The sequence below is a fragment of the Nicotiana attenuata genome, unplaced genomic scaffold (genome assembly GCF_001879085.1).
Source record: "Nicotiana attenuata strain UT unplaced genomic scaffold, NIATTr2, whole genome shotgun sequence".
NCBI lineage: Eukaryota > Viridiplantae > Streptophyta > Magnoliopsida > Solanales > Solanaceae > Nicotiana > Nicotiana attenuata.
In genome coordinates this window covers 19,638-44,001 of record NW_017674789.1, presented here as the reverse complement: position 1 = coordinate 44,001, position 24,364 = coordinate 19,638, and the positions used below count along the sequence as shown (strand labels likewise).

Below are 24,364 nucleotides of genomic sequence, written 5' to 3'. Positions count from 1 at the left end.
TATCGAAGCCAATCAATGATTCAAATAAACTTTAAAATAACAATTGCTAATCAGTGGTTCAAAGAAACTTTAATTTGCTATGTAAAAGGTCAGACCTATTCCAACCTTTGACAGATAATGAGATACAATAATTATTTACTAAACGGTGAATGCTATATTTACGAATCGAAATGGATTTAAAATAGTTCAGCTAAATTTTGACAAAGAGTATACCTTAAATATGAGAATAATATTGGCGTTCACTTCATTCAAAGAATAGGCCAATTAGTAAGCTTTTGAGGGTCACGAGGCAGTTTACTTTTTATTGTGATAGAAGGAGATTTTTACATAAAAAATGTATAACTAAGAAATCTTGCATATTGATTAAACTATAAGTTACCAATGGTCTTTTGTCAGATATCTCATAAGTCATTGACCAAAAAATATTAATGTAAGGCATTTCACGAAATTACCATGGCTCTTCAATATTTAGTCTAGGAATATGAGGCACACCGAAGTTCAGACTTTCCCACTTGGCGTGTGATGCCATGCCATTGAGAAGCTAAAAAATATGGGGATATTCCATAGTTCATTAAATTACTGATGGCAATCACATGCGGATGGAACTTATTAACAAAGTTTCTCCTAAAGGCACAAAAGTGAATCTTCCATTGACCCGGTTACAACCTGCGCGCAATCCCTATCACAACATTAAAGAGAACAATTTGTGGAAAGCCAAGTTTGATGGTTTTATGAAATATTTGGTACACGAAACTTATAGTACTTAATTGAAAAACCACTTGTATTGGCACCAAAACTCTTTCTCCATGACGCATACTGAGTCATGGTATAAAATAATTATATCTGAACACTTTTAAGAGTAGCTTGCAAAACAAAAATATATATATTAAGGTTTTACTACTTGTGAACTTGAATGAGGCACTTTGGCTAATTAAGAAAAAGATAGAAAATTCACCATCACAATTATTGAGTTGAACTCAACCAATAAAAATGATAGTTTCAACAACAATGGTAAAAAATATGGATGGATTAATTAAAAGATTCTTGATATGTAACCCATCGTGATATTGATAAAGTATAAAATATAGTTGAATCACATTGAATACAAAACAACCACAAAATGTTCAACATATGCAGAAAGATAGTTATTACCAAAGAAAGGAGACAAACCTATAAAATATCTGGACCATAATTTTGTGTATATTGTAGTTCCAAAATTCCTTTCTCCAACGGCACACGTTATTGACGTCCCTATTGAGAAACATAATTTTTATAGTTAGGGCGTGCAAAGTTTTGAAAAGCAGAATAGAAGAAATTCATAGGAAGTTAAAAAAATATCTTTGTAGATATTCAAATAATGTGCACTTGATTTTTTTATATATTGTAGTTCTAGAAGTCATATTTCCAACCACAAGCGGATTGTGGTTTAGACGTATCTACAGAGATATATGGTTTTTTAGTCAAGACGCGCAAATGTGTGAAAAGTAGAATACCGGAAATTCGGAACTAAATTCAAAAGGCGTAGCAGTAGTAATCTACAAAGAATCTAGACCTTATTTTTGTATATATTGTAGTTCCAGAAGTCCTCTTTCTAAAAGCACAAGCGGATTGTGGTTTTGGCATGCCTGCAGTGAGATATAATTTTCTTAGTCAGGATACACAAAGCTGTGAAAAGCAAAAAGACTAAAAATTGGAGTTGAGTTTAAAAGAATATCTATATAAATCTACAAAGAATCTAAACCTGAATTTTTTAAATAGTGTAATTGCAGAAGTCATCTTTCCAATGGCATAAGCGGATCGTAATTTTGACATATCTGTATAGAAATATGATATTTTTAGTGAGCAAGCGCAAAACCGTAAAAATTAGAATAGCATAAATTCAGAACTAAATTCAAAAGCATATATGCATAAATCTTCAAATAATCTGTACAATTTTTTCGTATATATTTTGTTCTAGAAATCATCTTTCCAATGGCAGAAATGGATCGTGGTTTCTACGTGTCTGCAAGGACATACTATTTGTATATGCAGGACATATTATTTCCATGAAAGTTCATCATTCATGAGTTTGTAGAGTGAATTGATTTTTAAAAAAAAGGACTGAAGGGAAAGAAATTGCAAAGAACATAGAATAGTGTGTACCTATCTTCTCTGTGCCCTTTGAAAAAAGAAACATCATAGCCAAATTAAGAACTCTAAACATCCTGTAAAATTCATTAGATATATGAACATAGAGTTGAGATGTTTTCCTAAAGTTCTTTGGATTCCTTTTGGTCTTCAAAATGATATGCCCCAACCAGCATAAAGTATCACCCTGCATAACCAAACATCAGCCAACTGAAATGGTAAGAAATAAAATTTTAACTTCCTAAGAATAACGATTAATAAAATAGGTTCACTCTTTAGGGAAAAAAGGGAGAGGGTATAATAAGAAGATGTAATTACTTATGAAAGTGAAGAATCATCACCAGTGAATTCAATATGTCATAGAGCGATCAATTGCAGTAGTTTCTTAAACTACTCATAAGGGGAAAAGAAATAGAAACATTAATTGAAATATTGCTCTTTAGGATAGAACTGTAGCACCCATAGCTTTCTCGTTTATCTTTGTCAACTAATTATGAATCCAGAATTGGTACTCCTACTTGTACACAAAAATTAAATGCAATAAGTTAAATTTGATAATGCTAATTAAACATGTAACATCAATTGGCAAGATGAAAATATAAATAAGTATTTTGGTGTAACAAAATCATATTTGAAAGACTTTGTTCCTACATATGTAATAAATATCTAATTATGAATTAAGGTAATATTACACATTCAAATGCAATGAAAATATAGAAAGAAAGTGCAGCAGGAAGCTCCAACCAAGCTAGATGAACCTATCCCTGAACAATGAATATAAGTTTACATAACTTGGTAAAAGACCGAGTAATTTAAACTTGATAACCACAGACATGAACATGAGAGAAGTTATAAGCTTCATTTGGTGAGTTAAGACACCGTTGAAAGCATAATTTGGTAGAATTCAAATTATGAGCACTTCATAAGAAGATCTTGTTTTCTCCACTATTCCGATAAATAATTCCAAAATAAAGGCCTAAAATTTTAAATGATTCACAAAATATGATAGGAATAGAAATAACAGATAGAAAAAAAAGGAAGATTAAAATGGAGCGTTTGAATAACAGAAAACACGATAGGAATAGAAGTGCAGTCGTGTGTACAGTGCAATACCAGTAAACTGTTGCAGCATAACACATCCATGTCTTATTTCACCTATATCTGATGTATAATAAAGCATATGTTTACTGGAGTTACATCGTTGAAGTGAAGATGCAAAAAAATAAACATATTTGTATTTTAAAAAAAATATATAAAGAGTCCCATTTGTCAACACTTTCAAAAAACACATCATCTGAAAAATAGTGTATTAAGATTAGAAGTTTTCAGTACTTAGAAGTTTTTTTTGCCAAATGGTTATGTCCTATTCTATTCTGTTCTTATTTAATTTTATGCATATTCTGTTTATATAGTAATGGTTAGATATAAGAGATGATTCTAACACAATCTGCTAATAATCTCGGTACTCATCTTTCTGTCACGTGAAATACAAATATTGTGTTACTACTTTTAGATGATACATGTGGTTTGATGATTGTATAGTTTCAAGGTGATCATGATTGATAATTTAAAAATGCGGATATCATGGAAGCATACTGCAATGAAATCAAGAGCCTACCAATGATCATCCTCTGTCAATTGGCAAAGGCTCTAAGGATGGATGAAAAGAAAATGAGACAACTATTCCATGATGGTGTGCAGTCAATAAGGATGAATTATCCAATGGAACGGTGGGAACTGGCCCTACAAATGTGTCAGAAATCGCCTCAGTAACTCTTTTCCCAGTTGGTTCATCAATCCTAGCACCAAAAGTAGTAAATTCAAAATAAGATGTATTTATTTATGGAAATGCTGAATCATGAACAGTAAATTCAACGGGTCATAGAGTGACCAACTACAAATGTTTCTTAACTACTCATAAGAGGAAAAGAAATAGAACCATAAATGACAGAAATTTAGCATTGAGTTTAAAATAACATTTGTATAAATATACAAAGATTCTAAACCTGATATTTGTATATATTGTAGTTTCAGAAGTTCTTTTTCCAATGGCACAAGCAGAAAGTGGTTTCAACATGAATACAAAGAGTATTATTTCCAAGTGTAACTGTGAAAAGTAGAATACCAGAAATTCATAACCGAATTTAAAAGTATATTGTATCAATCTACATAGAATTTACATCTAATTTTTTAAATATACTGTAGTTCTAGAAGTCCTCTTTCCAACAGCATAAGCGGATTGCAATTTTAACATGCCATTGGAGAGATATAATTTTTTTAGTCAGAGCGTGCAAAGCTGTAAAAACCAGAATTGCAGAGATTCATAACTGAGTTAAAAAGAATATATGTATAAACGTACAAAGAATTTGGACCTGATTTTTGTATATATTGTAGTTTCAGAAGTCTTCTTTCTAACGGCATAAGTGGAGCGTGGTTTTGCCGTATCTGCAAAGAGATATGAATTTTTTGGTTAGGACGCACAAAGAAATAAAACAATGCATACAAAAGACAATATCATCAAAAAGAAAATCATAGTAATTAAATAGTTTAAAAGTAAAATGAAGAAACGTACCTCCTCAACAATTGTCGGATTAAATTTAAAAAAACTTCTTTAAATACTACATTTAAAGCTTCAGTAGTTATTGTCCACATCATCATAAACCAAAATTTTTAATCCCTTTCCAGTTGTCCGATAGTCCTTCAAAGAAGAACATAGCTAATCCATATTTGCAACTTAAAAAGCAGAGAAGCAAAACAAATTAGTAATACAAAAAAAGTGAATTTAAGTACCTGTTCATCTCGTAGAACCAATTCAATTCGAAAAAGTATTGTTAAAAAAAGTATGAAGAACAGAACAACAAATCCAAATTCACAACATAATTAACATAGAAGCAGAACGAATTAGTAAGATAAAATAAGTGATTTGTAATACCTTTTAATCTTGTAGAACCAATTAAATCGAGAAAGTAATGTTAAAAAAATGTATGAAGAATAGAACAATAAATCCAGATTTTCAACTTAAAAAAATAGAGAAGCAAAACGAATTACTAAGACAAAAAGTGATTTGAACATTTTTTTTAACTGTTTGTAGAACAAATTGAATCAAGGTGATCAAAGTGAATTTAAGTACCTGTTCATCTCGTAGAACCAATTCAATCGAAAAAGTATTGTTAAAAAATGTATGAAGAACAAAACAACAAATCCAAATTCGCAACATAATTAACATAGAAGTAGAAACGAATTAGTAAGATAAAATAAGTGATTTGTAATACCTTTTAATCTTGTAGAACCAATTCAATCGAGAAAGTAGTGTTAAAAAAATGTATGAAGAACAGAACAACAAATCCAGATTTTCAACTTAAAAATATAGAGAGGCAAAACGAATTACTAAGAAAAAAAGTGATTTGAATATTTTTTTTGACTGTTTGTAGAACAAATTGAATCAAGAAAGTAGTGTTAAAAAATATATGAAGAACAGAGCAATCTATCCAGTTTGCAACTTAAAAAATAGAGAAGCAAAACGAATTAGTAAGAATTTTTTTTAAATACCTTTTCATCTTGTAGAACCAATTCAATCGAGAAAGTAGTGTCTGAAATTGTTATATCCTTGATGAAATCAATGTGAGTAGCCAAAAATCCCTATCTTCTATTGAATTGTTGATATATGTCCGCCTTTCGTTTAAGTATAGAGTATCGGTGGAAGAAACATAAATTGGCATCGTCAGTTTTGAGCAGTTCTCGATGGTTACCGATCGTGCGTAGGTTTAGATAGCGCTGGTTTAAATAAATTCTAAAATTTAGAGTGGGATATAAATCTGAAAATTTTTAAAATAACAATGAATTAAAAAATATGTGTATCCACGTTCACATGTAGATACAGTTACTTATTTTGAAAAAAAACTTACCTGAAATATTTAGTAAAATATTGAATTTTGTATGAGATTTTTCCCCAAATAGAGGTGTAATAGGATGCTTCAGATGTTAGTTTGTAAAAGATGAGGTCTAATAGGATGCTTTTGACGTTATGATTCCTTAAACGAAAAATAACTGAAACTTTTAATTAACAAAAGTATTCTGTAAAAGATTATTTCCCCCAAATAATGTATTAGTTCCTATTTTTTTGGAACTATGTCCTAAAGTGCCAAATGTTTTATATTCATGATGCCACTTGTCAAAAAAGGGTGCTTCTGCCTCTCCTTCTATTAATAGATAGATTTTGCTACGTTACTTTTATTTTATAATGGATCTACAATTTTCTCTTTATTCTATTCATACTTTTTTTTTGTTTCAACTTGCAAAAAAGTCAATTTTCTTGTTTTCAATTTCCAAACATAGGATAAAAATAATATAGGGTAATAGTAAGGGGAAAAAAATTTCTCCACATTCCTCTTTCATTTTTATTACTATCCTTTCCTTACCAAACAGCGGCTTAAGTACACAACATATGCAAACACCTCCGCCTTTCAAATTCAATCACCAAAAATTACAGCGCAACACCAAAAATCTTTTTAAAAATGCACTTCACATCCAACAGAAAAACGGTTGGCTAGGAATGAGAGAAGCGCTGGTGATTCTTCCATCTTCTTCCATTACTCTCCCGCCCAATTCCTCCCCTACTCCGCCACATCACCACCGCAGCGCCACCGCTAAGCCAAAGCCCAAACTCAAGCCCAAACAAAAGCCCATTCATTCACCGTCTCAGCTCACTTCTCAGTCTCCACTTCTATCTACACCGCGATGGGACTCTTCTTCACAAAGCCGTCACAGTCTCAAATATTATGCCGAATTGGCGTCGAAGCTAGCACAGGATGGGAGGTTCAATGATTCGTTGATGATCGCGGAGAGTGTTGTGGTTTCGGGAGTAAATGCGGCGGAATTTGCGGCTTTGTTGAATGCGAAGATTGTTTCTGATGGAATTGTTCGTTTGCTTGAGGAAGGGAAGCTAAGGAGCGTTGTCGAGCTTTTGACGGGGGCGCATAAGCTAGGGATTGAGCCGTTGAAGCTGCTCGATGGAGCTGCTATTAATTCTCTTTCTCGAGAGTGTAAGCGGACTATGGAATGTGGTGACATCGAGGAAGTTGTGAGCTTGATGGAAACACTTAAAGGTATAATATTTGTGTTATGCTCTTACATTGCGCTCCAATTACTGTTAAGGTATACATACATGATTTCAGATGTGTTTTCAAGTGTTATTTGCTAGAGGTTAAGTTATATCTACTGGTAAAGCTTCCTTAAGTATGAGATTTGTATTCTTGAAATTAAGAAAAGTAAAGGTGACATGATGTTGTAAAAATTCCTTACACTGATGCTGTATATAATTTACACTGTATTTTTTTATCTAAATTAATTAAGGGCTTAAATGACCAGTGTTTGAGTTTGTATCTCAAATTCCAACATTTGTTTGGTATATCTAATATATCTAAAAAGGTGCAAAATGTTTAAAGTTTATAGATTTTTTAAATTGCATACGGCCAAAAAATCTTTTTCCAAATAGGCAGTGAAGATTATTATAAATACATTGGCATTTTGTTATATTTTATTATATGCTATTGCTTCAGGGTGTGGTATGCCAATTAAGGATTTAGTGAAGCCGTCTGAGATTATAAGACTTTGTATCAGCCAAAGAAAGCCAAATACAGCCATAAGGTATTACTTTTCCAATTTGGCATTAATTTGAAATGTTCTTGATACGTAATGCTCCATTTGAGATGACTGCATAAAAATAAAATGGTTGTTTATCATAAATAATAAAACAGTTGTTTTTTATGAATATGAAACAAGTAACTATTCATTAAGCGCTTTCCTTTGTCCTTTTCTATGGTGCAGCACCTCTTATATTTAAATTTTGACAAACTCCATGTGCCTAAGCATGTAACATATGCATTTTCCTATTATCTAGGTGGAATAACTATATTTTTATTGTGTTTAGACTCTCTATCAGTGATGCGCTTAGTTAGCTTCGGTTTTCCAATCTTCACATAGACCTCTTAGAGTTGGGTTTTTGTTCAAATTCTCAATTTTGTTCTCTCAAATAGTGCAGTTCTTCGAATATGTCTTGTAATGGTGACACTAAGGCTGTTTTCTTTATTTTATTTATCTGAAATATTGTTTTGAATCTGATTCTTGATAGCAGAGATTTGTTAGTTTTCCCACTATTTTTTTCTGAGAAGAATCTATACATTTGTGGTCATATTGAGTAATCAATCATCTAGAATATGTTTGACTAATAGGTGGTACATATAAAGATAACTTCGTAGTTCATATGTTAATGGAAATTAGAACTCATAGACTAATGTGCACTCCAAGGTATGGCCTAGTGGTCAATGAAGTGGGAAAGGCCCTGGGAGGCTGGGTTCAAATCCCAGCCGAAAGAAAAAACACAGCGTGATTTCTTCCCATCTCTTAGTGTAGGTGGGCAAAGTTATCCGGTAGCTATACTGGTAGGAAGTAAGTCAAGGTGCACACAAGTGGACCCCAACACGACCAGTTCTAAAACTTTAAAGTTGAATGCATGTAAAGATTATGGTTTTAAGACCAAAATGCAATTTGGTACTTGGATATCTGTAGTAGATATGCTCCAAACTGTGGGTTTGAGACTTTTTTTTCTTCCCGAAATGTAAATAAGGAACATAATAGGACAAGATTTAGGACCTTTATCTACCATTCTCTCCCTTTCTTGGCATTATTTTGATGGTGCTTGTTTGTTCTCAAGCTCATCTCTTCTGGCGACAACAACTAGTTGGGATAAGTAGGCGTTTGATAGAATTTCTAGTTTTGGAGAACTCCTAATTTGCCTTATATGACAACTTTTTAGTGTTGTAAAAGAAAATGGCCTGAATGAACTTATCAAAAGAATGAAATTGACCTGAATATAACAGTATGGATACAAAGGATTCATATAGCAGCCCTATTTGGATGAGGCATAAGTGATATTCATCTCATATACTACCTATGTCAAAAAAAAAAATATTCGTCTCATGTACCATCTTTGAGACGTGTTCCAAGAAAGGTAGTTAGACTAATGACTTTTTCTGTTCTGTACATTCTTTCCTTTGGGTGGCTAAAGTCTCTTCATTTGAACATAAGTAACTTGTCAATGGCACAGTGATAGTTAGCCATACTTTAGGCCTGCCTTCTTAGTATTTCTTGGAATGGGTTAGAAACTCTTTTTTCTTTTATGATCAAGGAATGGTTTAGAAACTTTTTTCATCTACGCTTCATTGCTTGTGATTAAATTGAGGCACTGAAAAGCAGAGATATGACATACCTGCACAAAATGAATGATATTTATTACCAGGGCTGTTAGTTCACTTAAATAGAAGCTCCGGATATTTCATGTTTAGTTGGTTGGTTCACTTTATCTGCCTGGTCTTGAACTTTGTTTGCTCCAGATACTTGTCAGTTTCCTGCATTCATTATCCAATTAATTGTTCTTTTCTTTTGTGCTTGGCTTGGAAATTCACTTCTCTTGGTTTTATATGGATTGAGAAATGCTTTAAACATAGTACTATCAAAGAGTAAACCATGATTACCTGCCATGTCTTTATTGTGTAAGTTCAATCATGACTCGCTGCAGGTATGCACATATTTTTCCACATGTGGACATTATGTTCTGTACTGTAATTCTTGAATTTGGGAAGAAAGGCGATTTGGCGTCTGCCCTAACTGTCTTTGAAGCATCCAAGCAGAACCAGGACACACCGAATTTGTATATCTACCGCACAATAATAGATGTTTGTGGTCTTTGTGGTGACTACTTGAAGTCCAGGTCCATATATGAGGTATCGTATACCATTTTGAATCTTAGATAGACTTGTGCATCTAGTAAATAAATCAGATTTCCTGTTATGGTGATCCAAGACTTGATGCTGGCAATCAATCCAATTCTATGAGAAAGAAAACCTTGTCGGTTCCTTAAGATTTTGTTGATAAATACTTATTTGCGGAATCAGTTTCTTGTTATGAGTAATGAAGCGATTTGGAAAATAATATATTTGTCTGGAGGCATGGGAATGGTGCATCAGCCACAGCAAAAGAAAATAGAATATCCTTGACTTCATTCTAATTCCTTATTTTAAAAAAAAAATAATTTGTTGAATAACTAACTAACTAATTCACCCTTCTCTAATAAGTTAAGCTTTTATTAAAGTTAGAGCTTGTAATTAGGGGGGGGAGGGATGGAGTCGAACTTGATAGAGTTCTCAACTTTCAAGTTCGAGTCTCACTGCTACCTGGGATCAATTTATTTCTCCCTGCGCAGCCCATAAAATAATTTGGCCTGCCCATACACTGGATTATCAAACACATAATCAAATAAACAAGCATCTCTCCTGTTTGACATTTTTACAGAATAGGTAGAGCTCATTATGTAACAAACTTATAAAGGAACAAGTAGGATGATCTTTTACTTTTATTTTTGGTTGTAGTTCAGCTTTATTCTTGGTTGATTCATGCGTCTATAACATTAAATTTCAGTGCAGGGGTTAATTGCTGGCAAGTTTACACCAAACATTTATGTCTTCAATAGCCTCATGAATGTAAATGCCTGTGACTTGAGTTACACCTTGGATATATACAAGCAAATGCAAGTAAGACTTTTCTTACTCTCTTTGTTCCGCACCACAAAGCACACATACACAACATCAACAAGTTTAACTCGATGCAGAAAAACTCACATGTAAAAGGAGGTGCAGTGTCCAGTAATAAAGGGATAGATGCTCTTTACAAGTAATTTAGTTCCATTAGGTGAAATTTTCACTGCATAGATCTCCAGCACAGTCTTATTGCTGTATGAATAAAACCTATGATTTTAATTTTAATTTGATCAAAAAATTAGGTGAAGTTTTCACTGTTTACCTGTAGTTGTTCACACAGCCAAGTTAGGAAGTCTGTCTTACTTCTCCTTTCCATTAAGTTCCAGAGGTTTGAGAAGCTGAGATGGACTGCTGTATAGCACTCTCTTACTTCCCGACCTAATAAGGGGAATACACCTTTTATTCCTCCAAATCCTTTCCCTTTTTATCCCAAATAAATTCTGTGTATGATATAAATTTAGTTTTCTAGTGGCACAGGGCGAATTTTGTTTTAATCTTCAATTTGTTTCTTAAATGCATCTGATGAGGGACGTTTGGCTAGTATTAAAGAATTCTAAAATGTAATGTTTCAATTTTTTTCTTCTTCCTATTTTGCTCTCTTTTTGTGATTTTTGTAGTTGGGCATTGGATCTTGTTTCTTTATCACAATTTATCCATAATTGTGTTCTTGTTAGCTGAAAATACCAAGGAGGAGCATTTTTATTCATTTCATTTCTTGTCATTCAGAAACTAGGTGTTCCAGCTGATTTGACATCTTACAATATCCTTCTGAAGTCATGCTGTCTTGCTACAAGAGTTGATCTGGCGAAAGAAATATATGGGGAGCTAAAGCATTTAGAAATCGCAGGAACATTGAAATTGGATGTCTTCACATACAGCACTTTGATTAAGGTATAACTGGGCCTCCTAATTTAGCAAGAACCATGTTGAATGTCTAAAACCTTGTGGATGGAATCCATTGCTTGATATCGCCCATAACTAATAAAAAAAAAAAAAAAAGAACAGTGTAGGGTCTGAGGATATCGCCCATAACTACGAACAAAACGCTGTGAAGTCTCACCTTATTCTTTCTGCAGTATAAAACTTGAGATAGTTGAAGTGCTTCTCTGACTGAATATCTCATTTTACTATGTTCTACTAGAGGTAAGTGGCTATATTAAATAATAAGGAAAAAAGGAGAGGAATTCTTTTGAACATGGATCCATAGATTAGATAACACATTTACTGGTTTCACTATCCCCGAATCGTTTTTCCACATCCGGGTAAAGCTGCTGTGTGATACTTTCTTGATTACATATTCACATCCTCTATATTTCTACATATAGTGAGAATGATGTAAAAAGCATTAAGATTTTTTTTAGTTCAGTCGGATTTTTAGTGTAGCGAGAAAATATCATGTTGTATGGATAGTTGGTCAAACTTGGTGGAAGACAATGTATGACTCAGGCAGAGCCACACACACATCTCGTAGATACTTTTTTGACACGACGTGGTGTTTATAAATTATACTTGACTTATCAGGAAAAAAAAATTCACATTCTCTATTTTGATATCATAGGTATTTGCAGATGCAAAAATGTGGCAGATGGCACTTAAAATAAAAAGAGATATGCTATCAGCTGGTGTCACTCCCAATATTGTTACTTGGTCCTCATTGATCAGTGCCTGTGCCAATGCAGGCCTGGTAGACCAAGCCATTCAGTTATTTGAAGAGATGCTTCAGGCTGGTTGTGAACCTAATTCACAATGTTACAACATTCTTCTTCATGCATGTGTTGAGGCCTGCCAATATGATAGGGCCTTTCGGCTATTCAGGTCCTGGAAGGAACATGCACTGCAGAAGGATAATTGTGAAGATTTAGGCAGCAAGACAGACAATATTATTGATCTCTCCCCCACACTTATGGTTTCTGGTAGTATACCCAACTGCTCTTCTGCTTCACCTCATGGACATTTCTCTACGAGGATTCCATTTAGACCTACTACTTCGACCTATAATATTTTGATGAAGGCATGCGGGAGTGATTACTACCGAGCGAAAGCTTTGATGGAAGAGATGAAGAAAGTAGGTCTTTCTCCTAACCATATAAGCTGGTCTATTTTGATTGACGTATGTGGAGGCTCAGGAAATGTGGAGGGTGCTCTGCAGGTACTGTAGTCTATTTCATCTAATAGTAACAGGGACATGGAAGTTACATCATATTTAGCTGGTCGTTTTGTTCAAATGATGCCCTGCACCAATCTAATCCATCACCATGTGCAACTGTTGGAGTTCACTTCCCTCAGTTAGCATGCCGTAGTGTTATTTCCGGTGATCTTACTTCTTATGGGGGTGTTTCTGTTCACATTACATTAGAAAGGCACAAAAAACTATATAAATGTTATTGTAAATATCTATAAAATAAATACTAACTTGTAATACTATATTAAGAGGATTGTAGGCAAATTAGAGGTTTGATTACAATTGGTGACTTCATTTACAAATGAATAGATGTGCAAGTGAAATTCGGCTTTGAAAAAGGGCTAAAAAATGGATCATGTGCAAAGCACATGACTTGTTTCGTCCAAAAGTGTAACACCTTTAGTATGAGGTTCCAACTTTTTAATGTAAATGTTAAAGTTAGAGTTGTGTGCACAACGTAAAGAATTCTACAAAAAACACAACTCTATAAAAACTAGGTAAGGAATAAAAATGCAATTTTTTTATATATAGGAATTTTTTGTTTACAGCAATATGAATTACACCTGTTTCATGCAAATGCAGATATTGAGATCCATGCGAGAGGCTGGTATTCAACCTGATGTGGTGACGTATACAACCATTATCAAGGTTCTGAGCTTTCTTCTCCCTTAATGGCACGTTACTTCATGAACAGTTTATATGATGGTTATATAAATATGGTTGATATTATAGACTCACAAATTGTATATTCCTCTTCACTTAACAGGTTTGCGTGGAAACTAAAGATTTCAAGAGTGCATTTTCGTTATTTGCAGCAATGAAAAGATATCAGATAAAACCAAATATGGTGAGTTGATTCGTCTAGGTCGCACTTAAAACGGCATTGATTTAATTTCCACCTGAAATTACTTGAATTTTATTTGTATTCACACCTTTTGTTTCAAAATAACCAATGTTATTAAAAGCCATCATTTTGTTGCCTTGAAGTGATGAAGCAATACGAAGCAAATTGTTGTTGCTTAATGGGCAGAGTCATGCCCTTTAGTGTTTCAAACTATGACGCAAAAAGTGATTTCAACGAGAGTCCTGCGCTTTTTTGAATCTCACTTTTGTAGAGTTGAATTAATATCAGCCTTATTGTATATTAGATGTTGAAGTGAGTTATTGTTGTTGCAATTTATTTTTTATTGTACTAAATTCATGGATGTTTGATAGTTTTTAATTTCTTGTAACTTGTGCACTTCACTTCAAAGAAGAGTGCGCTACACTTCTCTCTTTTTGCTTTAAGCCTCAATTTTGTTACTACTTTTTTGCGCTTTTTAGAACGCTTGAAATAACATTTTAAATGAATAAGGTTAATTTGATACCTGGGTGCTGTCATGTGACATCGACAAATTCATATACAGCTTTATAACCTCTATAACACTTTGTAGGTCACATATAATACACTTCTTAGAGCTCGTAGTAGATATGGATCTCTGCAGGAAGTACAACAATGCTTGGCTATATATCAGGACATGCGGAAAGCAGGGTATGTAACTCGAAATCTTTTAGGCTTAATGTCCCTTTTCTTATACACTAATGTCTCATTGTAAACTTAGATATTCCATTCCAGGATGGGTGTTTGCTGTTGATCCCTGCTTATGGTTTTCTTTTAAAAATTTACCGCGCTCTTCTTTCCCTTTGTGATGGGATAAATGGGCAACATAGCCTGCTCCAAACAAAATAAATAGAACAGACACTAAGACAGCGGAAAGTTTAAGAATCGAGGAAAAAAGGAAAAGAAAGAAAAGCTGGCCATCTTGAAGCAGTAATGATCAGCTTCAAAAGCCATTTGCTAGTGCAGACTCACTCCTGTGACCTTGCGATGGAAATCCAATTTGGTTTATTGAACCACATGGAATCCTTAACAGATAGGAAATCCTTTGATTCCCTAAAAACTAAGTGCAACATCGTTCCCAAAAGTTATCCTTGATGGTGAGGTCATCTGTGGTTATACTTTTCTCCTCAAATTGACTTGAAGTAGCATTGTCAAGGAGCTGGGTGCATGTGGGGCTGTTGACCTTGGAATTTAGTTCAATTTCCATTTTGGATTTTGTATCGATGAGCTCGAGAGTGTTGAATGTGAAAATGCAAGATCAAATTCAAGGGGGTCTTGAGATAAACGGGACACGAATCAGTGGGAGGTATGTGAAAGCCATGCTTGGGAGGTGGAGGTGTAGTGGAGAAGGTTGAGACACCGTTTCCTTGTGGGACATCTTGTTTGTTCTTTATTTAGTTTTAGGGTACAAGGATGATGGTCCCAATTAATATCATTAAGTAGCTTTTCTGATTTGTTTATTTATTTTCTACAGCATATGTAGAGTGTGTACAAGTTTTAGTTAGGAGTCACTTCTATATTTTCTATTCTTTTTTCTTTTTTGGATAACATTTTGTACCATTGGGTTAGAATTGGTCTAGGAACATAATCAATTTAATATATTCTCAATATGCTCTTCATTTACAACAAATGAAACATTGCAGGTATAAACCCAATGATTACTATCTCAAGCAACTAATTGAGCAGTGGTGTGAAGGAGTAATCCAAAATGGCAATCAGAGGACAGGCTACTTCAGCTCTCGCAATAGATCCAGTTTAGAGCCTGAAAGTATGATTCTAGAGAAAGTTGCGGAACACTTGCAGAAGGATAATGCAAATAGTGTATCTATTAATCTTCGTGGGCTTAGTAAGGTAAATATAATATCCAGCTAGATATTCGCACAAAAGATTTCTGGAAAAAGCAAATTAAACGCACCTCTTGGTCTGCCATTGTGATCTTATCATTTTATCGAAATATCATTATCTTGTCTGGAGGATGTCTGTCTTATACAACCATCTGATCTTTCTGGAGACTTTCATGGTTTAACATGTTCTCTTGATTTATCCCATCAAAATTTTGCATACTGACAGGTTGAGGCTCGGATTGTGGTTCTAGCAGTTTTGAGAATGATCAGAGAGAAGTACACTGCAGGTGAGAGAATGGACGAACTCAAAAGATCTAGCCTTTTTACCTTCAGTGTCTCAGAATATTCACTTTAGAGAGGGTTGGATCCTTACTGAGTAAATTACACCAAGGACTCTACCATAAGCTCTTTGATTTTTTTTGATAAGTACTATATGCCATTTGATAACATATGCCTTTTACTATGATTTGATTGGCCAAATGGTGCATTTCGGCATACTTGTGGTCATGTCAGCAGTCCATATAGCACAAGATCCATCGTGTCACATTCAATTTAGAAATATCAATATTGTGGTTGGATATGGTTGCAGGAGATTCAATTAAAGATGACGTGCAAATCTTTCTAGGAGTCCAAGAAGTAGGCATACGTGCTGTCAGACAAGAAAGTGTTGTTAAGGAAGCAGTAATCAAACTTTTGCAACATGATTTGGGACTTGATGTAATTTCAGCAACATCAAGAATTGGAAATGACAGAAACCAGGATGGGGTAAACAATCTGGAAAAGTGTTCAAACATGGAAGAACATGCACAAAGAGGTATTTTAGGAGCAAATATGCACTCTCCAACTAGGCGACCGGCGGTTTTGCAAAAATTGAGGATACCTAAGGAATCACTGCAGTCCTGGCTAACAAGAAGATTAGATGCTTCTATAGTGAATGATGAGAAACATATTGTGTATAAAAGTTTCTGAACTCTTGTTTTTTGTAGAGTTCTTTGATCTTTATTCTTTTAGCTACTGAATAGCATTGTATACTTGACAATACCACATGCTGAAAACTTCACCTTTTACCGTCAAAATGTAAACAGAACAGAAGAAAAATGACATCTCTCAACCTGTAAAATAACATGTGTTCTGATTGTTGTGCTCTTGGTGCCTCTCTCATTAATATTTGGATTTTTGTAGTCATATAATATATATAGCTGTTTGATAACATTCCAATTATACTTCCAAATGCTCTTGCTTGGTGCATTATATTTGCATATATTAGAGGAGCAAAAGCATCCCATTCACTAAAAAGATACAAACCAAGCTATGTCTATAACTATAACTCTGAACTAAAACAATAATAAAGGAAAACACCAATCTTAGAAAAGAAGAGATCAAGTTCCAGGTTAACAAAAGCTGAACTCTAATTTGATGAAAGTTTGATATCAACAAAAAGTAAACCATACAATAAAATTCAAGTAATACAAATTTCACCATACAAGATATAAGTATGCAGGAGCTGCCATTACAGACTGTAACCCTCATAGCCAATCCTGCTCTTGCAGCTTCAATGGCAAATACACTTCAGATAGATACTGAAACCCGAATGAGCTCAACGCTTGAATCTCAGCCTTTTGCTTAGTCTTCACCATCAAATTTAACTCCTCAACCCATGCTGGATTCTTCTTCACAAAGTCCTCCTCCAACAAATCCTTCCCTGTCTTAATATCCTGTTCAGTCATTGGCAACCTACATTGCTCCGGTATCTTATACTTATCCAAATCACTCGGCCTAATCCCCAACCACTTAATATCAGGTGTAGTCAAATTGGCACTATCATATGACATATTCTTCGATCCACACCCATACACCGACAAAATCTTCAACCCATAAGGATCACTATCAACCAACGCTAGAACAGGCAAATTCAGCTCCATTTTCATCTTTCTCAAAAACAATCTAGTTGCCACATCCGGTTGTCCCTTTGCAGTCACAATTATACAAGGAAATCGATTATAAAACCGATCTTCAGCCAACCTCATATAAGCTGCATCCTTTTCAACCAACAATATGAACAATGCATCACTCTGCATATCCCCAACCCTATCAATATTTGGAGGAATAGCTTTCCCTCCCATTCCCATTTTCGTACAATCAATGATATCACCATCATCACTAAAAATTAACCTACCAACAACCACTCCTTTTTCAGCCGCAACCACATTGAGACTAGATCTAGTACACCCTAATATACAAGACACATCATCTAAAACAGCATCAGATTGTGTTTGATCTTGAAACAACTTAACATCAGTATAAAACAGATCACGCTTAGTAACATGGATGTTTTTTGTGCAAAGCTGGTGGATGAGCTGAAGGATTCGAGTGGTAATAGTTGTTTTACGGACAGTAGACACATTGCTGAAGGCGCGGACGGAGGATTTGTCTTTGAGAATGATGCGGTCGAGCTCAGGAACGTAGAGTTGGTTAGCCGAAGAACGGGAAGGGACGTTGAAAGAGAAGCCTTCGCCGGCGAGGATGGAACGAGCGAGGTTAAGCATTACTGATCCAATATTGTATTGTACTTCGTCGATTGGGAGGTCGGTAACTTCACGACAGGTGGTGGAGAGGCCAACATCGGCGAGGGTTAGGGTTTTGGAAGAAGAGGCGGCGGAGGAGACCTTGAGGGTTTTTAGGGTTTGGAGGATGACGGAATCGGGTTTTAGCTTGGATTTGAAAGGGAGGGCGTCGGAATCGGAGTCCGAGTCGTGAGCTGCTCGCCGGCGTTTCTTCTTGTCCGCCATTAGTGACAGCGATTAGGGCGGCGTTAGTGGATATCTGGAATTGAAAGAAGCGGGAAAGAAGTAGGTATTTGTCTCGCTCATACACAACTTATGCAAAATGTTGGTAAAGTCGGGGGTCGTAATGCAAATAGTAGTAATGTTGGGATTATAATGTATACATTATTTTTGTTGGATAATTAATTACTCCCGCTGGTCAACAATAAGTGATCATTTTACCTTTTTATTTTGGTCCAAAATAAGTCTTCATTTACATAATCAAGAAGAAATTAATTTTATTTTTTCAAAATTGTCTTTATTTACATATTCTAATGTGTCGAGGTAACAATTAATTAAGGTTAATTTAGTGAATACATCTTTTTTTTAGAAGTTCGTATTTTCTTAATGGGTGTGTCAAAGTTAAAATTGTTTACCCTCAAAATCGGATAACAATTGAATTTATACGCGGTTTTAAGGATACGTGATCTAACTTGATACAAATTGAGAAATCAGATTAATATTGAAATTAATGATAGAAAAGTAAATGCAAACCACACAAGTCTCACAATCTTGACCTTGAAGGTTGGTTACCCTCGAGTCAAAAGTGCCTTAACTGATGCCGGAACAGAATGATAAGATAATAAGAACTAGTAAGAACAGTATATTGCTTTTGGATGCGTGTTACAATGTGTATTACAAAGAGATCTGACCCCCTTTATATAGTAGGGGAGTCCTGCTTTAGGTACAATTCTATAAAAAGTAAGAAATCTCACAATTTGCTAATTAATCGACCTCTCATTGATACGTGCCGAGATTCTCGCCGTGATATCCGACCGGTTGTAGATGTTTCGGCCTTTCGTTATTGGGCCGGATAATGTTTCCTCGAGCTTATTCGGAGTCGGGGTCGGTTCCGGAGTGACGGGCTCAAAGATCTTCAAGATGTATGTTTGACTTTGTAGTTTGGTTCGATGGAACCGGGGGTCGATCTTCAATCCATCACGTTTTCGGTCCCGATTCATCATGCAGTAGATGGGCCCGATTTCGACCATATACAGATAGTCCCCTCGTTTTTCGGAGAGTAAACGATGAGAAATTATATGAGCCCTCGATCCTCGTCTCGATACTTCGTGCTAGAAACGATAAAACTGACAAAGCGTCTTGTCAGTCACGTCTTGATGGCATTAAATGTTCGCCAGTTGCTGGTCAGCCATTATAGGTTTTGAACCGTCATCTGCAAACTATAAATACCTCCTCATCATCTCATTCAAACTTTACTTTCAAAAACCTCTTGTTAGTTTATATGAGTCCACCAAACTATAGAGTACCTGGTCCTCTATGAGTTTCCACTGAGAATACTAATGAAGCAGTAAGTAAATGAGACACGGAATTTTTACGTGAAAAAATCCCAACTCTAGGGGACAAAAATCACGACCTACACTTGTAGGCTTTCAACTTCACTAACTTGTAAACACACTATTACAAGCCACTTTGTCACTCACTAGTTACAAAGACTTCAACTAAACTAACTTGTGATACACTTACCACAAGCCACTTTGTCACTCACTAGTTACAAAGACTTCAATTCAACTAACTTGTGATACACTTAACACAATGATGATATGCTATAATTACGTATTTTAGTCGATTATTACACTCTAATTTACTGCACTTTAGTTGAGTTTGCGCTTTAATCGCTAGTGTTTTGCACTAACGTTGTGTTTTATGCCTTGTAGGAGTGATTCCGAGCTATATAAATGTTATTGAATGAATTCAAGTAATTTAGAGCTTTGAAATTTGAGTAAAATCCCAAGGAATTAAGCCGGGATCGTATTCGGGGATCAGCGGATGATAGAGAAACAAAACGAAGAACCGAGTAGGCATATTGCGCACTGTCTAGTAAAATGCACATAACTTTTAGCTCAGAACTCCATTTTGGCTCCACAATAAATGATTGGAAAGCTAACTCAAAGGGATACAACTTTCATGCTTTACGCTTTTCCACATTCCAAATGGAACAGGGTGAAAAATACGGTTGAAAGCGCGACCGCGGACCTGAAGCGGGCTGAGGCAGTATACCTGCCATATATCGCGGTCGTGCCGCGGTTTTACCGCGGCCGGGGCGTCCAGACGTGAAAAAATTATCCTTTTTCGCGTAGGAGAAGGTATAATAGTTTGTTCCCGACCCTACTTGGTATATATACATGGAAAAACGGTATTTTTGGGGGTTGGACATATTTTTGACACAGATTCGACCTAAGGAGGAAGAGACACAATAGGAGCAAAGTGGAGAATTCTTCTACGAGTTTTTCCTTCCTCTTCCTATTTGTCATTGTTGGTTATGACTTTTAGTATTGTAGTTTTACATACTATTATGAATAGCTAATTTGTTATCTAGGATTTTGATGGAACCTTTTGTAGGATAAATTCTTGTTATGTTTTTATATAATTGAGCCGTAGTATTTTCTCTATTTGTTCAACTATATTATTCTCGTGGTTGATTGAAGGACCCTCAATTAGATGTGCCTATTTAGTATGTATTACTCGGGAGAGGGTGCATATTTAGGTAGTTGTTGAACAACATCACTCCCGACGTATGTGATGAATCAATAACCAAGGGTTTAAAGGTGGGATTAGGGATAACGAAACCTTGGGTGCGATCAAAGTGAGCTGTAATTAAAGCCAGCTAGCGTAACTCGGGAGAGTATGTCTAGTAAATTGTCGTAATTACTCGGGAGAGAATTACAACACGCAGAGCGCTCATGATCGGTAGAGAATACTTAGGCGAAATTATAGAAGACATAGCAGGAAGGATTCCGACAATTGGGGAAATTATAACTCTAGACCTCCTTAATCTTTTCTCCAACCTGTAGTATCTTTAGTGTTAATTTATTATTTTAATTTATTGGTTAGTTAGTTAAACACAAGAATATTAATATCTATAAGTTAGGAATTGATGTTCTAAACGACAATACCACACAAGAAGGGGGGGGGGGGGGGGGCTGATTTGTGTGGTACCCAATTTTCGTTCTAGAAGAACCTGGTTCTTCTAGGTATACTAACTACTACTGTTTGCGGAATTAAGAGTGCATGAATTAAAGAACACAGAGATTTTTACGTGGAATACACCTAGCTCAAAAGGTGAAAAAACCACGACCTACTACTCAGTAGGATTTTCCCAAACTTCCACTAAAATCACTGAGCCAAAAACAGCATTTACAAAACTCTTGTAAACCTAAGGATTAAACTCTAATCCCAGTGTGGCACACAGCCTCAACTGCTGCGACACTTTCAAGTTAACTCTAACTTGAACACTCAAAGTACCTAATACAATTGCTTCTATGAAAGCTGGAAAGGTACAACTTTAAACCACCTACTACAATTGAACTAGAATAAGAATAAACACAATAGAATTGGTTCTTCAATCTGGTTCATGTAGCTTCAGGAATGCACACTTGAATCACACATAAATTGCTTGCAAAATTGTCTAGCTCTTTTGCTCTCAATTTAGATTAACTTCTGCATATGTGCAACCCCTGTAAAAGAGAACAATCATAATTATTTAAAGAGTTAGTAATCAGAGTTTGATTTAGACTCAATTGCTGATCCTTCATCGAATTCGATTCCCAGAACAATACAAACTCCAACCCTTATTCTTGATCCGGATTTAGTTCTCTTCACATAAGGAGCCTCAATCTCCTTATCCTTTTGCAACCTTTTCGATCAGTTCAGAAGATATTGTTGCTGATCCTTGAGACTTATCTTCTTCACGTGCATCTCACATGTATAAGTAGATAACAACTGTGTCTCTCATGATGAACCTGGTCCATGATTGAGTTCATTTGTCAATCTTCAAAACTTCATCTGAACTTGGGCCAACAAATTCCCCCTTTTTGATGATGACAAACTCTGTGCTTTTACTGATCAGAGAACCTGTGGAACTCAGCTTAATTATCAGCACTTTAACTTAGAAATCTAACTTATCATTAAGGACCAGGTTTAATTAGGTTATAAATATCACTTTATTTCAGAATAAAAAGTAAAGCACAATATCTCTTCCCCCTTTTGGCATCATCGAAAAGTTGCCTATAATGTGAATCCCAGATTTTAATTATTACTCATGGCCACTGGGGCAACTGCAAGTGAAAACATGATTCAGTTAATCAATAATCAACAAGACAAAGATTTAACTATTAAGATCACAAGCTACATAGACCAAGAGAAAAAGTGCATTATCATTGATTAGGAAATGTTTCTATAGAGCAGACCACAAAAAGAAAGAAAAACATCCAACCATGAGCAACAAAAACAAAGAAAAGTCCCGAATCTGGGTCACTGGGGGGGGGGGGGGGGTTAGACTGGTTCAAAGATAGGAATTGGACAACCTAAGGCTTGGAGGAACTAGAGGGTTGGGATTGGAGAAGGTTGAGCATGGTCTGAAGCATCCCTTCACTCTTTTCCTTTTCCTTTGCTAGCTCAGCTTTGAGGCCATTTCTCTCATTTTCCAGTTCAGCAATACGAGCCTGGATCCTAGCAATTTCTGCATCTTTTGTTCCACATTCTTGAACCAATGCCCTAACCTTGCTATTCACAGGAGTCTGCAGAGATGAACCAGGTTCAACTGGGGTAGCATTCACTGGATAGTCACAAGCCATAAGAGTCTTGACACCAAAGTGCTCCTTGCTTGATGCCATTTCCCACTTCTTCAAAGGCACATTTAGCCTTTCCAGAACAGTAGTCAATAGGAACCCATATGGTGTGGCATGAGCTTTGGAGCCATTGATGACTCTATCCAGTAGTTTGACAATAAAAGCAGGCCAGTTTATCTGTATTCCTCTCACAAGACACTCCATGAGGACCAAGTCCATGTAATTGGCAGTGTGCCTTCTCTCCTGCCTTGGCAGCAAGCATTTATTCACAAACTCAAATAGAACCTTGTGCTCAGCCCTCATCTCACTCTTCTGAACAAACCTGGCTTCAGGCACATCTTCAGCAGTTGCAAAATCACAAAAGTTTCTGGTGATTTGGAGTGCAGTAGGAAGAGAATCCAGACAAGGCCACCTTTGCCTAGTGTAATCATCATATCCCACACTGGGAATGTCTAGAATCTCACCCAATTTAGGTGCATCAAACTGCACCTTTACTCCTTTCACCATGCTGGTGACAACCCCATTTTTGACAGTGGCATTGGACATGAACTCAATCAGCTCCTTCCTGGCTAGTTTACCATCAAATTGAAGGACCATGTCCTTCCATCCTTGTGCCGCTAGGGCATCCACCAATCTTATCATACCTGGTTCCTCCAGGTCTTTCAACAACCTGCCTTTCAAGATCTTTCTCCTACCAAAAATGGCAAATCTATCCTGCTCTTTCTCAGACTCCTCCTCTTCTTCCTCTCCACTCCATTCTTCTTCTTCAATAATTTTCTTTTGTTTTCCCTTCACAGCAGATCTAGTTCTTTTAGCCAACGAGGGCTCAGCAGATACAGGTACGAGGATGACTTCTTGGTCGAAGTCTTGGAACTCTTTGGTTTGGGTGTTGGAACCTTTTCAGTTGTTCCTCTTTCTTGATGGACCAGGTCCATCTCTTCTTCTTCTTCTTCTACAACCTCAACACTCTCCACAACTTTTGCCTTTCCTTTTTCCCTCTTTTTCTTCCTGCTTTCTTCCAGTGCTTTCTGCAACTCTTCCTCACTTTGTTTAACCCTGCTTCTAGTTGCTCTTCCCTTTGAAGGGACAGTAGACTTAGGAGATGACACTTTACTTTTCTTTGCTAGCTTGGAAGCAGTTGGAGCTTTTAGAGAAGAAGCCTTGCACTTCTTTGGATCATAGCTGGCCCCAACCTTCTTCAAGATGTCAGCCATGGTTTCTTAAACAAATGAACTAGGTTTATCTTGTTGTTCACTCAAATGAACAAGACCTTCAGCAGCCTCACCGGAGCCACTTCCCCCTGACTTGGTGCCACGTTTCCTCTAC

General features: G+C 35.8%; 2 protein-coding genes and 1 long non-coding RNA gene across 3 annotated transcripts; 1 reads left to right on the top strand and 2 right to left on the bottom strand.

The window, feature by feature from the left end:
• Positions 1 to 1,070: 1,070 nt before the first annotated feature.
• On the bottom strand, positions 1,071 to 3,910 carry LOC109219280. The gene is made up of 5 exons (XR_002066910.1): positions 3,746 to 3,910; positions 2,143 to 2,314; positions 1,742 to 1,814; positions 1,553 to 1,625; positions 1,071 to 1,251 (listed from the first exon to the last, which is right to left on the bottom strand). It is a non-coding gene; the product is annotated as an uncharacterized LOC109219280 (long non-coding RNA).
• A 2,620-nt stretch (positions 3,911 to 6,530) lies between these two features.
• On the top strand, positions 6,531 to 16,788 carry LOC109219282 (pentatricopeptide repeat-containing protein At5g02830, chloroplastic). The gene is made up of 12 exons (XM_019383719.1): positions 6,531 to 7,232; positions 7,686 to 7,773; positions 9,704 to 9,908; positions 10,608 to 10,715; positions 11,448 to 11,612; positions 12,280 to 12,870; positions 13,486 to 13,551; positions 13,670 to 13,750; positions 14,337 to 14,434; positions 15,427 to 15,634; positions 15,854 to 15,914; positions 16,217 to 16,788. The coding sequence occupies exons 1-12, from the start codon at positions 6,572 to 6,574 to the stop codon at positions 16,594 to 16,596; spliced, it is 2,712 nt and encodes a 903-aa protein (XP_019239264.1). The 5' UTR covers positions 6,531 to 6,571; the 3' UTR covers positions 16,597 to 16,788.
• Positions 16,789 to 16,973: 185 nt separating this feature from the next.
• On the bottom strand, positions 16,974 to 18,500 carry LOC109219281 (DNA topoisomerase 6 subunit A). The gene has a single exon (XM_019383718.1). It carries the CDS (start codon positions 18,414 to 18,416, stop codon positions 17,154 to 17,156), a length of 1,263 nt encoding a protein of 420 aa, XP_019239263.1. The 5' UTR covers positions 18,417 to 18,500; the 3' UTR covers positions 16,974 to 17,153.
• Positions 18,501 to 24,364: the final 5,864 nt, after the last annotated feature.

Bases quoted from the DNA above. Each gene is read 5' to 3' on its own strand.
- LOC109219281 (XM_019383718.1), bottom strand. From the start codon at position 18,416: ATGGCGGACAAGAAGAAACGCCGGCGAGCAGCTCACGACTCGGACTCC.
- LOC109219282 (XM_019383719.1), top strand. From the start codon at position 6,572: ATGCAAACACCTCCGCCTTTCAAATTCAATCACCAAAAATTACAGCGC. The intron at 7,774-9,703 runs GTATTACTTTTC...GACTCGCTGCAG, and splicing joins AAGCCAAATACAGCCATAAG to GTATGCACATATTTTTCCAC. The intron at 14,435-15,426 runs GTATGTAACTCG...GAAACATTGCAG, and splicing joins CAGGACATGCGGAAAGCAGG to GTATAAACCCAATGATTACT.